Raw genomic sequence first — 16,028 nt, 5'->3', positions numbered from 1 at the left:
TGGCAGCTATATGATATAGTCGGCCGATCCCGTTCCGACATATATACTGCGTGCAAAGGAAATAAGGGTGTGTGCAAAGTTTCAATTCGATAGCTTTAAAACTGAGAGACTAGTTTGCGTAGAAACAGACAGACGGACATGCTTATATCAACTCAGGAGGCGATCCTGATCAAGAATATATACATATATACTTTATAGGGTCGGTCGGAGATGTCTCCTTCACTGCGTTGCACACTTTTGACCAAAATTATAATACCCTCTGCAAGGGTATAAAAATTAATATAAGTTTAAAAATGTAAAGGTTAGACGTGTTGTTAATTCGTGTATATGCGGGATACTCAAAACCAGCTATGAAATAAATAGCCTCACCGAAATATATATATACATACATATATAATATATATAGATTTATATTCAGGTATATTATCACAGGTTGTTTAGAAAAGAATATTGGTTACCCGCTAGTCATTTCTATCTAACAAAGTGTTCACTGTTTGTCTGCAAGACCCGCTTTCGACCTCAAGAAGATAGAAAATCTGATGTGAGTGATTTTTACGACGAAACTAGGCTCAGTGCCGACATCTGTTGTAGTAAAGACTAATGCACTATAATTTAGCCTGTTACATACATTTTACAATAGTTTTAGGTTCTACTACTAAAAGCCGAGTATAGTCTAAATCGTTAAAAGAAAAATATTTTTATCAAAACACTGCGAGATTTTGATATCTTGCGTGAATTTTGTTTATATTAAGGGAAATACTTATTGAGAAATTATTATGCACTTATTAGAACAATTATGAAATTGTCCACATTTAAAAACACAGACCAAGAACATAGGTATACACCATTATTTTTGTTTTTAAGTAACTCAGTATATACAAGGCGACGATTAATATTAATTGCACGAAATGCAACCCCATAGAATACCTCATAAGACCTTCAAACCATATCGTACTTGACATTTTTGTTCACCAATTTTTTATATATATTATTCACTTGTTTTTTAATTCTGGGTTATAAAAGATATAAATACGGAAACCTGGATTGTAAATAATTTATTTTTAATTTGTTTAAACGGGAACTGCTTATCTATTCGAGCAAAACGAAAAAGGAATAAAATTTGATCTTTTAACGGCAGCAACACTGAAGAAATTATATGGAATGCCAAGATAGAGTTGCAAAGAACACGTTTTCTTAAAGTCAAAAAGTGTGCAACGCAGTGAAGGAGACATCTCCGACCCTATATAGTAAATATGTTCTTGATCAGGATCGCCTGCTGAGTTGATATAAGCATGTCCGTCTGTCCGTCCGTCCGTCCGTCCGTCTGTCCGTCTGTCTGTTTCTACGCAAACTAGTCTCTCAGTTTTAAAGATATCGAATTGAAACTTTGCACTCACCCTTCTTTCCTTTGCATGCAGTGTATAAGTCGGAACGTCCGGGATCGGTCGACTATATCCTATAGGTGAAATATAACTGAACGATCGGAAATGGCCTAACTTTAGCGTTTTTAAAGTTAGAAAGTTGGTATTTTTATGGGTTTTATATTTGGTCAATAAATTCAACCTACCAAATTTCATAAGGATCGGCCGACTATATCCTATAGCCGCCATATAACTGGATTGATCGGAAATGCCATAACTTTGGTGTTTTTAAAGTTGGGAAATTGTTTTATTTTTGGCCAACCAATATAATTTACAGAATATTCTGCAAGGGTATATCAACTTCGGCTCCGCCCGAAGTTAGCTTTCCTTTCATGTTTTTAATTAGCCTTTAAAGAATTACCGGTTTAGGAATTTTAAAAATAATTGGTTTTGATCGCAGCGAAATTTGGATTAAGGCCTTCGAAACCACTAAGCATATTATGCATCTTTTTCATTTGTTCCTAAATAAAAATTATGAAATCGGTTTAGTTGAAGAAGCTTTAGAGTTGTGCCCTTTTAATATTTTGAATTTTATTTTAAAAAATGCATTTAAGTTTATTAATATTTTATTTAAATATTTTCCGTTTTGCATTATCTTTTTAACGCGATATCAAATTAAACATTTAGTAGATGCTGTCCATTTTTATAGGCACTTTTGATTCCGTTTCATACTTATAAATTGATACAATTCGGTTCTCCCTTTCGCAAACAAATATTTTTCACGCAACTCAAAAATAAAAACTTGCGTTTAAAGTCCATATACTATTTTCAAAACAGGCTTGTCTTTGATTTAAAAAGTTTAACTTCTTCTAAAATTGTTTAAAGTTTATATATCAGTGTTTCTATTTGGTATGGAAACAAATTATTTACTTCAAGACTTATTTGCCGCCATCAGTAGATTTATCCAGGAGTTCTTATTTTTTTGTATCAACAAACGCCAAAAACTGGATAACTTTAAAATAAACAAATTTTTCAAAAAAAAAAAAGTAATCCATTTGCTTAATAACTTAAACTGGGTTTTACAAATATTTGATATAAACTATAAACAATTTTTTTTTTCTTACTAATACGAAAATGTAAGGCTGTATGAGGTGGGTGCTAATTAATATGTGAGTACCATCACCGATATTATTGATTATTTAATACAAATAATTTGCCAGAGTGGAAGTACCTGTGAAAAAAAGCTGCAAAGTTGGTCAAATGTAAAGAAATTAACCATCATCAACAGTAACAATCAATTCGATCAATTTCATTCATTTTATTTTACTATTTGAGTACCGAAATGTTTTTACTTTTATTAATTTTTAAGAGATCAAAACACATTCACACTGATTTATGCTATAATATAATAGTTGATACAATCTTTTGATGTCTTTGATAACGTCTTTTCCTTTTTAATACTGATGGTTAATTAAATTAATTTTTGACTTTTTATTGACTCTCCTTGGCCAATAATTAAGTCCCAATTTGGGTGTCATTTCATCTGTAAGCAACAATGGCGGCAGCGTTGGCATCACCAGTAGTACAGCAGTGAACAGCATTGGTGTTGGCATGCTGGCACCCATTGTAAGTGGCATAGGGGGTACGGTAATGTTGCCCAACTCGTCATCTTCGTCCTCTTCATCATCATCCACCTCGTCTTCTCATACACATGTACAATTGATGTCAACCAGTAATGGAAACGCAGTAGCATCTTTAAATGGCATATCAGTCACAGCTGGAGGAGGTGGTGGTGCAGCTAGCGGATGTTTACAACAGCTGTCGCCTCAGGCACCACCGACTTATGTCAATTTGTAGATCCAGATTAATGGATGCAGCGGCGAAATAAAAACATCTGACGATCCAGGAATCAATAAACTGAACAAATGATGCCGAAATTTTACATCTCAAAATTGCTTCAGCATCTAAACCAGTAAATAACAAATCAAACGATTAAAATAAATGCATATCAGGGTTTAGTGCCTCATGGCACTATATATATGTACTTATTGCATGAAAAATTATTTATTGATTTATCGGTTGCAAACATTTTAGAGCCAATTAAGGTATTGTTTAACGTTTTGCTAATTTGTCCTAATAGGGTATTCCAGCAGTATATTACATCCGTAACCTATAATTAGTTTTTACTTGTCCCAGTTCAGAGTTGGATAAGATTTTTCCATACTCTTCATCGTATTGAATAATTTTATAAATTTTATACACACAGGGACAAACTAAAAATATGCACAAATCAGAATTATACTTTTTCATAAAAGTATTGTGCTCCTGGTTTGAAGTCCCAAACACAGTTAGTTTCTACCACCCTATAGATCCATACTGAATAACACGAAATTCCGATGTTTAAATACAATTTTAAATTATGAGTCCCATAAAATTGAAAAATCGGGCCCAGCTAGACTAATTTTTTGGGCTTTGAAATAAAATTAAAATCTTTGTTTTTACACAGCATATTGATAAGTTTTCAATTGCACAAAAATTAAATATAACAAAATTCTACAAATTATATCAAATGAATATATTGGTTATTTGTCATTTGTATTCTTTATTTTCAGTTAAGAAAGTTTCCGTTGAAGTTTTTACAGCAATCATAGCACCACCTTTTTAATACTATTTTCTACTATAATTCTTTTAAAAAGTAATGACTAAAGTATATGTTTGCTCTTTTATTGTTATAATAAATGAAATGATGTGGTAACATCATGTCTAACGAGTTATATCGAATTTAATGTGAATATATTCAAAAACAAAAAAGTTATTCCAGTATATCAGCATTTTTAGTACCATATAGACTTCAAGGGCAGCTAAATGACATGGTCATCTTATTTTAATACAATTTTAAAATCATAAAAATGACTATTTTAGGATATATGTTCAAAAACAATGAAGTTATAATTTGTAATTCATTTAAATATAAGCAGCCTTAAAAGCTATATGATATAGTCATCTTACCTGGCACTTTCCGAATATATGAATATACATATATACGTTACATGAAATTAACCTATCCTGATTTTTATGTAAAAATAGTTATGATCAATTTTTAAGAATGGTCCATCCAAACCCTTACCCTTAAAAAATGAATTGCGTGGCTGCCTTTTGTTTACAACAAATAATTTTAAAAAGCGTTAAAGAATTTTCTAAAATTAATTAGGTGTTGCTTAATCAAATATACTATGTTGCTATTTAAATTGTCAGTGGTATAACAATTTTGTATACACAATTCTGCTGTTTTGTGGTAGGTTGTGAGAGGATCTTGGTCGAATATGCTTATGAAAACATAAGTTCAAAGCTATACCGACTCAAATTTTGATGATGCACTTTCAAGGATCGGACACGGTATTACATAGAACAAGAGAGAACTTTTTAACGAATGGTCCGATTTGAAAAATTTCTTCTACATTTCGATAGGTATTGATAAACACAATAAAACTGCATTTTTACTTTTCCGAAATATTAAAATTTTAAAAATCGTATATAAGCGATTGTGGGCGTTAAAGGGGGCGTGGCACCTTTTTGAAACAAACTTGCGCTGCGTAGGAACTCCTAGAATATGCATGCAAAATGCCAATCTTCTAGCTTTTATAGTTTCCGAGATCTCAGCGTTCATACGGACAGACAGACGGACAGACAGACGGACAGACAGACGGACAGACAGACGGACAGACAGACGGACAGACAGACGGACAGACAGACATGGCTATATCGACTCGGCTAGTGACCCTGATCAAGAATATATATACTTTATAGGGTCGGAAACGCTTCCTTCTAGCTGTTACATACTTTTGCACGAATACAATATACCCTTTTACTCTACGAGTAACGGGTATAAAAATGTAATATTATGTTCGTGGAAAAAAAGAGATATATGTTTGAAAATAAGAGAGCTAGAGAGTTGGGATTAACCATGCAGATTCTTGTGACATTGTGAAATTGTTTTATATTCGGACCCATTCTTTTTAAATTGGTTAATAGAGTAACGGTGATTTTCGGTGAACAAAAAACTGGGTTTTTTTTTACTGCTGGTCGTCAAAATTTTATTATACCTACTTAATTTGAAAACAATCGAGTATCGATAACTTGATTTAGTATAAACAATTTAACATGTATTTTCAAATATTAATATTAACTGTATTTACTTTTCTTTTATTTATTCAATAGTTATAATCTGTTTTCAACATAGTATTCATTCAGGACGTTTTAAACAGAAAAATTACTATTTTTTAAGGCTAATACCCATGTTGACAAATTAGTGTACGTTAAGAAATCGGCTCTAAAAGAAAATTTAATCAAGCTTAACCCTTATTATAAAATAATATATTTTTAAAATATTTCAATTTTCATGTTTGGAATTTAAATAAGAAACTTTTAAAAATATATATATTTTTTGAAACCCCGATATCCGTTTTGAATAAGGTCGTTGTTGTTTGTTCTTGTTGTGTGCGATGTACAAAATATAAAAAAAAATCGTTTTTGTATTATTATTTTTAGTGATTTGCATTGTTGTACTTTACTTAGTGCTATGAACTGCGCTGCGATATCTTATTGTTATATAAAATATTTTTTGACCTTCGATGTGATTTTGCTTTATTTTTGTGTCGCTTAAATATACTTAAAAAAAATTTAAGAATGTCATCCTGTTGAAGTTTAACATTTTTTGTTCATATATTATTAAAACAAATCAGTAACCCTATAATTAAACCTATAATTATATCTATCACAATTAAATTTAATATTAAATCGTAAATTTAACCAATATTTTCTTCATATCTATTGTTGATAGATTATACCTCTCTCTTGTCATACAAATTTTGGTAATTGAAAATATACAAGAATGCAAGTATTTAGTTTTGAGCTGGAGTTTATAAATTCCTTTAAAGCATCAGTTTGAAAACATTTTGAATTAAAGAAAAAATTTTGTTTTTGTTAACACAAAGAATTGCCACAGAAAACTTTACAGGCACACAAGCCTTTTTAAAATAATTTTAAATATTTTCCTTACGCTTATACACTTGTCTTTTTTTATACCCTTGCAGAGAGTATTATAATTTTGGTCAAAAGTGTGCAACGCAGTGAAGGAGACATTTCCGACCCTATAAAGTATATATATTCTTGATCAGGATCACCTCCTGAGTTGATATAGCCATGTCCGTCTGTCCGTCCGTCTGTTTCTACGCAAACTAGTCCCTCAGTTTTAAAGCTATCTGCTTGAAACTTTCCCATAAGTTGTCTTTCTATTGCAGGTAGTATATAAGTCGGAACGAGCCGGATCGGGCGACTATATCATATAGCTGCCATATAACTGAACGATCGGAAAAGCCATAACGTTGGTGTTTGTAAAGTTAGGAAGTTGGGACTTTTTATGAGTATTAAGAATACATCATATAAATAATTTTGAAGAATATAATTTACAGAATATTCTGCAAGGGTATATCAACTTCGGGTCCGTCCGAAGTTAGCTTTTCTTTCTTGTTTTTAGTAATGAATTCGGCTTGCCGAAGTTTACTTCCTTTCCTTTTTTAGTTTGAAATTTGCAACGCAGTAAAAGGATATAATGAATTTGAGACATACTTTGTATATATAAACATAATAATATGATTATAAAATATTTTTTTTTTGATGGGGCATATTCTGCTGAAGCCACCTTTGGTGAGTACCTTCGTTGGAGGTACATCATTCATTGACTCCTCCTCATGATACTTTGTCATCAGTGCAAAAATGAAAGAGAATGTTTTAAATATGTTATAATTTTTTCAAAACTCACTAATTGATTTTGTTCCAAAATGTAGGACGAATACACAGTTGAAATTACCAATAAATCTCGTTTGGAGAATTTTAAAATTCGAAGGGGCTTATTAACAAAGATTACGTTCTACCGGTCGAAAAAATTAATTGGTAATTTAATATTAGTGCTATGAGTTGTATTTAACCAGAATATCGTTGTCTTTGTTGCATTATAATCTCATCGATCGACATTTTGGCACCCTTTTTACCGTTCGCTTATCAATTAATGGGTGGTATGCTGATTTGGAGGCAGCATGAAAAAAACATACTGCCAAAATAACGCTTTAACTTAACGTCCATTATTCCTTGTGTCATGCAATTTGGAGGGAACGTCAAAAACGATGTACCTTTCCAATACAGGTGTCACCAAATGAAAATGGACTGAAAAAATAGTTCGGAAACTTATAAAACAACTTTGTTCTCTTCAGGATTCTATCAAGACCATCACCCAAGTCGACCTTGTCTATCAATACATAACTAATTGTACGAAACTTTACCAAAAGTCTTATTTATTACAGTTAGTAATTGCCGAGGTCGGAATAGTATATTATAAAACTGTCACTGGAATGATCGAAAAATTAATAGAAAATACGTAATAGATTTATTTTAAATGTATTCGCATATTCTCGTGATTTATAGTCCTTTTCCAGTTTTCACTCAAATTTTTTCCCTTTTTCATGATTGTTCACTTTTGGTTTGAAATAAAAGGCTACAAAAGGCCATGCTTTGCCTTAGTTTTCCACCCAAGTGGCTCATACAATTTTGGCCAGCCTTGTTCTTGTTGATTGTTTATACCAATACAAAAAACATAATTTTTTTTCTGCGTATCAGGACAACCTTAATCAGTCAAGTTGGCCTAATTCGATCGGAAATGATTAAAGTCACAAACTATCCGATTCTAAGTTGCAAACAGAAAATAATTATTATTAAATCAATTTTTTTATTTATATCAAATTTGTAATTTGTATTAATATCTAATTTTGATCAAATCAGTCCAGTGCAAAAATGCTTAAATATCAAGGAATTTGATTAAATTTGCAGGTAAAGTTTTCTTAAAGTATATTTACATAATTAGTTTCAATGCTTGTCGGAAATGTTTGTTTTTCCTAAGTTAACAGAGTGAAGGGAAAACTGTAACAGGGCCGATAAGAACGTTTTAAGATTTAAAGAACTAGGGTTTTTATACAAACCCGACAACTGTTTCATTAATCTGCTGGTGAAACGTTCGGCTGGTTGAAATAAAATTCTTTAAAAACCTGTTTATCTCAATTTGAAAGTTTATAAACATTGTAAAAATCTCAGATTTAAAAGACACTTGAGCTTTTTCAAAAACTTTTTTTACGCCAAATAAAAAAATATCATATTTTAAAAAGAAAAAAATAATTAAATTAAAATAAAAACTTTCTTATTAAAATAGTATAACATTTTGTTTTCGGAACAAAATTGGGTTTAAAGAAAAAAAAATCTTAATTCCGGGTTGTTAACAAAATGAATGTTTTAATGTGTCGAAACCCAGAGTTTTTTTTAAGAAGGTCATTTTAAACAATCAAAGCAAGCGTGTAGTTTAGTTAACATTTGATCAAATTCGCACGAAATGTTGTTATTTTTGTGTTTTGTCGTTTAAATTTCTTTTTTTGTATGCAATTAAAATATTTGAGTTAAACATTTTAAAATGTTTTGCAAGTATTAGTTCTGTATTGCAATTTTTATGAGTATATCTAAGAAAACATACAAATTAGTACGTTTTTTTTATTCTACACAAAAATTATTTTATTCGCAGATTTTAAATGTTTAACTCTTACAAATGTAATCTTGACAGATAAACATTTTTTGTTATGAATTAAGGTTTAATATTGAATTGAAATAATAATTTAGGCATGCAGTTACAAAAATAATAAATCATTTTATTTTCTGTTAATCTGTTTATAATTTCTAAGGGCTTGATCCCATGTTGCATGAATACCTAAATATTTGTGTGATGAATGTTTTATACTTGCACTCTTAGTCGTTCTGGCTAACATTTTTATTATTTAACTTATATTTATCTGTTTCTTATTTTACATAGACGCAAGAAGAAATGCATTCGTTATATGGAAGCCATGAACGAAAATGGACCCACCGAAGACGGGAGCGGTATTGATGAACACGAAAGCCAGCTAAGTGATGACGACGATGACGATTACGATGAAGATAAACTTGGCGGAAGTTGTGGAAGCGCTGACGAAACTAATAAAATAGTAGATGATGACACCGAATCCTTAAATCAATCCATGTCTAGCCCAGGCTGTCTAAGTGGATTGTCCAGTTTACAGAGTCCATCGACGACAATGAGCTTGGCAAGCCCAATTAATATGAATACCAACCCAGCAACTAATGTTTTATATCCTGCCACCTCTAATGCGCTTTTGATCGTCAGTGCAGATCAGCCAACAATTCAACAACGGTCCACATCTACATCCGGATCGAGTAGTGGTTCAACTAGTAGCATAAGCACGACCCCAAATACTTCAAGTACAGTTTCGCCAGTTACAGGTACGACGGTTCCGCCTACAAATTCCGCTCATGAAAGAGCCATGATGCTTGGAAATCGGTTTAGCCACTTGGGAATGGGGTTAAGTCCTCCAGTAGTTAACACAGGTAGCAGTAAACCTGAACCATTTTTCCAACCGCATTCCACAGTTTGTAATAATGCAATTTTTTCAATGCCGTCGATTGGCAATAGTAGTGTAAACCATTCTTCAATGCCAAACATTTCCCGAAACCCCATAGGTGCTAATCCACGGGATATTAATAATCCCCTAAGCATCAATCAGTTAACTAAAAGACGTGAATATCAAAATGTTGAATCTATTGAAGTTAGTGACACTCAGACTATTGTTGCTCATGCCGCTACGTCCATTATTCATCATGTTGCAGCCCACGGCTACCGTGCGAACCACTCACTTTTAAGTAACAACTTTAGTCAACATTTCCATCAACAGTTAACTGACCATATGGAAACGGCTAAAAGAAGTGAGTCGACAATCCTGTCAGTAAGTACACATGCCGTAAGCAACAGTGAATGTCATAAAGCATCTGATCCACAATCAAATGCATCTAGCAAGACTCCAAGCGCAGGCGCTTCCGAAACTGGCGTCATTAGCGTTTCTTAACAGATGTCATTGGAAATTTACATATAAATATTCATAGTTGCTTGAGAAAATATTTTAAATTATTAAAGGTGCAATAATTATTATTCTCGTTATCCTTTTGCCATCTTCTCAACCGAGAAGCCATTTTTATACTTGTGCCAAGATTTACACCGCAATATTTCTTTTTTTAATAATTAACCTATTCATAACGATCATAACATATATCATAGAATTTGTGCACAAAAATCGCTTACAAAAACTCCAATAGAGGCCAACCATAATTATTTCTTAAGATAAAACAGAGACAGATCCCAAGCTAGGAAATGCCAAATAGATCAGTTAATAAACAGACAATATACACTAAAGCCAACAACCGATTCTGCAGAACTCTTACTTTGGTTACACTTTTGCATCTCGTTTATTGATCCATTTATTTAGTTTAAAACTTAAAAGGGTTATAAATACAACATTGACTAAATACCGTTTATATATGATTAATAAATTTGTTAGATTCAAAAGAATTTATTTTTATAACTATTATTTCCAAAAATAACCTAAAACAATCATCAAACAATAGTATGGTTTAATTTAAATTTGTAAGCAATACTTCCACATACATCAGGGTGGTGCTCTGTTCTTTATGACTATGTAGTTTTTATTTTAAAATGCGACAGTGTTACCTCGGGAAGTTATTAACTAACAACATTTTTGTTCGTTTATTGATTTTTAATGACCCTAGGTGCAAAATCAATTTACACCTGGTTAACATTTTTTTGGAAAATTATTGTTCACACTACAATTTTGTTTACTTTGGTAAATTTTACATAAAAATTACAAAAAAATTAAAGTTGAATCTGGTATTTCCTCAAACTTTTGTATATATGTAAAGAAAAGTCGTGCAGGCTGGACAACTTTTTCCAAAAAATATATTTTTTTTAAGTAATAACTCAAAAGAAAAATAAAAAGTTTCCTTAACACTCAGCACTCCCCTGAAATCTTTTTCATTCTTATTATTTTATATACGTAAGCGAAAACAAAAATGGTAATGTTGGCGAAGTATGTTTCTGAACAAATTAAACCAAAACAAACTCAGATCCCTAAATAACATCTTATCCTTTATGTTATTATAACTTTCAAAGTGTATTACGTTTTTACGACAACACAAAATTGACAATTTGGCAACCAAAGCTGATGATCTGATGAAAGCGAGAAATATGTCTTAATTACGACTCACGACTTTATTAAATCCTTTGTTTTATTTGCATAGATTGATTCGAAATGTGTCTTGTAAAACATTTATAATATTTAAAATTTTCTGTTTTGGTTAGAAACACACAATCAAAAAAATAATTATTTTTTTATATTTTGTATTGTAAAAAATGTGAAATAATACTTATAAACATAATTATACATAAAAAAATGTAAATAGGTATTAGGTTTTCACATAGAATGTACTGATAATGCTTACGAATTTATTGACCATAAGACCTGATAGCTACTATTTAACGTAAAGCTAAACTTCTGACGACGTAGAACTTTTACTTATTAACTTTCTGGTAATAAATATTAGGTACCATTTAAATAGTTACTTTGGACTAAACGCCCTTTTAATTATACGCACTTATATACTAGTCTTCATTCAGTTATTAAACTCTTAATCAATTAAATAGGTATTTACAAATGCACGTTTTATGTGAGTATTGGGCTTTTCGTAAATGTTTTTGTTTTAATAAATAATATGGTTTTTAATAATGTGTCAGTAATAAAAAATTTGTTATTTTAAGTTTGCTGGAAACTTAAACAAACCCCCACGTAAGCCTATATTTGTACATCTGTACTTAATATACATATCTCGATTTTCATAAGCAAAAAGTCTGGGGCCATCCTATAAATTGGTTTTTAATAAAATATGTGCACACTCAAATTAAAACTAGAGCCTTATATAAATCCATAGCATACAACAAATATTTGAAAAATCATAAAATATATAAAGTAAGATCAAACTTCTTATTATTTATGTAACGGCACTGCATTCTGTATACCTTAAACAATATATTTTTAATACAAAAATAATAAAAAAATGATGGTATCAAAAGTTATTAAAAGCCCTTCAAAAATGTCTCCTTCCTTCACAGATGTATGTAAGACTATTCTAACAAACAACGATGCTTTTAATTTATAAATTAATTCATCAACAAATTTAATTAGAGCTGTATCTGAAACGTATATCTTCACTGTCTAAAACTGTTCATATATTCGGGCGTACAAAATTTATAAAATATTATTATCCAATACTTTTCTATTAACACTATTCATTCAATTATGGGCAATCCTGTTCATGCTTTTTCTAAACTGTGTAAGTTTTATAATAGAACGTACATAACTTCCAAAGAAAATACAGTAAAAAAAAATAAATCGAAATCTTATTTAATCTAATGAGAAAAAGACAGGAATATGCAGCATATATAAATTGATAAGTGAGATTTTTACTTTAAGGCACCACTATCAAATATATTCGAACTCTTTCGATAAAATATTATTTTTCAAAAAAATTACTAAAAATTAAAAATATTCGTATTAAAACGTTATCAATAAACTAAACACTTACGCTTCCAACAGTAAAACTTGTTTTTCAAAATTAAATGTAATAAGTTGTCCATTTATTTTCAAGATCATTGTTGATATTTTAAACAAAGTTTTATATTTTTATCAAAGACTTATATATAATTTTCTTAAAAAACAAATTTTTAACGAATGGTCTTTTGAAAGTTATAGGATCCTCGTTCTTATTCGATTTTTATGTTGTTACAAATAAATGTAGGCATTGGAAAACGATTCAACGCAGTAGCGTACACAAAAAAGTTACGATTTAAATAAGGTCCTTTTTATACTACTTTAGGGTCGCGAAACACGCTGGTATAACTAAAAAAATGTAACAGGACTTAGGGTTTTTACTATTATTTAAAAGCATTGTCCATATTCCTTCATATTCCTTACAAGGACTAGAAAACTCTTGTGCACAAAGTTTAATTAAAATTTAACTACCAAAACTCGCATTTGATTTACACAATATTGACCTAAAATTTTCAGTGTCAATTACATTTAGATTAAAAATGTTATTCATTTTTATATACCAATAAAACAAAACAATTATTGTATACCTCCATTATAACTTCGGTCTTATAAAGACACTAATAATACCAGCGTGTATAGAAAAACGCACCAAAACTGGACAGAAATTCAAAATTTGTAAACTTGTGAAATCGGAGGTGTTTTAAAATAAAATATAAAAACCTTTGCAAGAACTCACAAATACTTACTTTTAGATTACGATAAAGATAGACAACTGGAACTATTTTGTTGAAGTGTGATTTTATACTTTTCAGCTCGACAATTAATTGTTTATCCGTAGAATAAAGAGGGTTTTTTTTAACGATAACGATAAATAAACATAGCTAACCAAAACCTAAGCAAAGTTTTTGTTAAAGATGAACATTTATATCGAAAAATAACTGACAATTGCCAAAGTACTATCCCTTTTATTTATTCGAAAGTGAACCTTAGCCGTAAAAATGCGTTGAAAAAGTGGAAAAAGTTAAAAGAAAAAAGTTTTTCCTTATTAGAGTGAATGGTATAGATGTTGATGTAGACTTATATTTTAAAAAACAAATAATTTTCAAAAAATTTATTATGCCATTATTTGTAATAAGGAAATATTTTAGATATAATAACTTTTTATACAAACTCTTAGACTGCAGGTTTTTTTAAATGGGTAGATGGAAATTCCTACACTAAAAGGTATGCAACCGTGGTCAAGTAAATAAATTTTAATTTTTAAAACGATACAAATAAAACATCTACACTTATAAACATTATAGTTCTGTTGCAAACTAAGAACCTTGTTGATTAGTTATCATCCAAAGCCTCTTTATTTTGCCCATAATTTTATGAAACTCAGAACATTATATTTTTAGTTTCGGCACGCCCCAAATCGGATACAATTTTTTGAAGTAATATAAAATTTCTTAGATGACGTTAAGTTTAAATTTTACAATTTGTTGGAACATTAAAAAAAAAACTCTTCGGATAATTATATAATATATATTCAAAATATCGGACCACTCGGCTTCAGAGCTTTTTTTTCAAAATTGTGAGAAGCCTTAAGGAGGTCTAACCCCCTAACCTTTCTAATTAGTAATCTAGATTGGGTCCCTTATGCACACTCAAACTTAAATATCTCACTATATTTATGTAACCAATAAAGAGATTGGCAATCACGTTTTAAAGAAAACCATATTAATGCATCTGTCAGGTAGGTGAATTATATAAAAATGTAAGAAAAAGTACACGAACTTAAATAGCAAGGCCAGAAATTCAATAAATATATTGCTGTGATAAACAAATTGCCGTTTTATATAGGGCTCTAGTCATGTGTATATATATAAATCCATATATATATATTTATATATATATATGTTTAAAGAGCTCAATCGAAAACACTTGTAAGGAGACAAAGATTCTGTGTTACAATAGTTTGGTGGTCTTGCTTATATAAACGAAATAATGTATTAACAATATAATCATAACAATGTATATAGCCATTGCCAATTTAAAAGACTGTTTAACACATATTATATATGTTTTACTATGATAACTTATCAATAAATAAATAACTATAATAAGCTTTAATGCATAAACAATTTATTTATGTTTATGTGCAACTCTTTAACTCTAGTTTTAAATTTAATTTTAATCAATGAATTATGCAATGTGTATTTCTTCCATGCTTCCATTTTCTGTGTTTTAGACTATTGTTTTTACTGAAACGATTTTGCAATATTAACTGTTTCATTTGTAGGGGTAAATATAAAAAATACTATTTTTATGTTCATTAATTCGAACTTTTTTGTATGTTTGAGTCAGTGCAGTTTTAAATTATAATTACGAAATATAAACAAAATATAAAATCAGATGCCACAAATTTTAATTAATATAGATAACTAACAAATGCTATTAGGAACTTTGTCATCAAACCCCCTTCAAAAAACGTTGTTGGTATTATATCACAAACCAATAAAATGAAGGGAACCCACAACGAATATTATGTTTATTCATAAATAAGAATTTTTAATTATATTGATAAATTAAAAATGTATTTTATTTGCTGCAAAAAAAGTTATGTTGAATTTAACAATTCTGATACATATATTTCATCTTAAGTCCACAATATTCATTAAATTACTGGTCGACTGATAGGTTCTTAGCCTTAGCTGAACTCTAAATAGTGGCAAGGGTTAGCAATGTGTATTTATAATAAATGTTATACTATACCTAAGTGGATATATAAATAAATTACTAGAATTAAGTTGATAGCAATCACATACTTAACAGTTTAAGTAAATAATACTTAAATTAGGTTAATAAGTAATAAGTACGGAATTTAGAATTAGTACATATATACTGTAATAAAAATAAACAATGTTGAAAATATAAAACCTTTTTAATATACAGGAGAACTGGAAACTCGATACGCGGCCAAACCAAGCTTTTATAATAATAGGTGGAACAAGAAAAAACGATTAGCTTGTCGAGCTAAATTTGTTTCTGCTGTAGTATTTTAGATTTACGATGCCTAAACGGAAATCATCAAAATATAACAACATTAATTTAAATGCACTAAAAATAAAATCTTAAG

The 16,028-nt window shown here is 30.0% G+C and overlaps 1 protein-coding gene across 12 annotated transcripts in view; it reads left to right on the top strand.

Moving 5' to 3' along the window:
- The window catches only part of LOC108043637 (protein pangolin, isoforms A/H/I/S), a 76,131-nt gene extending 60,303 nt beyond the window's left edge, over positions 1-15,828 (top strand). For 7 of the 12 annotated variants that reach the window (XM_044460608.1, XM_044460607.1, XM_044460606.1 and 4 more), the window contains one exon: positions 9,268-15,828. In XM_044460608.1, the coding sequence (XP_044316543.1) occupies positions 9,268-10,354 (1,087 nt within the window). In that variant the 3' untranslated portion in view covers positions 10,355-15,828. Of the gene's footprint in view, positions 1-2,881; positions 3,334-9,267 lie in introns of those variants that run through there. The other 5 variants (XM_044460609.1, XM_044460602.1, XM_044460601.1 and 2 more) reach the window with 3 other exon arrangements.
- Positions 15,829-16,028: the final 200 nt, after the last annotated feature.

This window comes from Drosophila rhopaloa, unplaced genomic scaffold (genome assembly GCF_018152115.1).
Source record: "Drosophila rhopaloa isolate 14029-0021.01 unplaced genomic scaffold, ASM1815211v1 contig_203, whole genome shotgun sequence".
NCBI lineage: Eukaryota > Metazoa > Arthropoda > Insecta > Diptera > Drosophilidae > Drosophila > Drosophila rhopaloa.
Note: the sequence above shows the minus strand (reverse complement) of the source record. Positions and strands in the feature narration are given on the sequence as shown.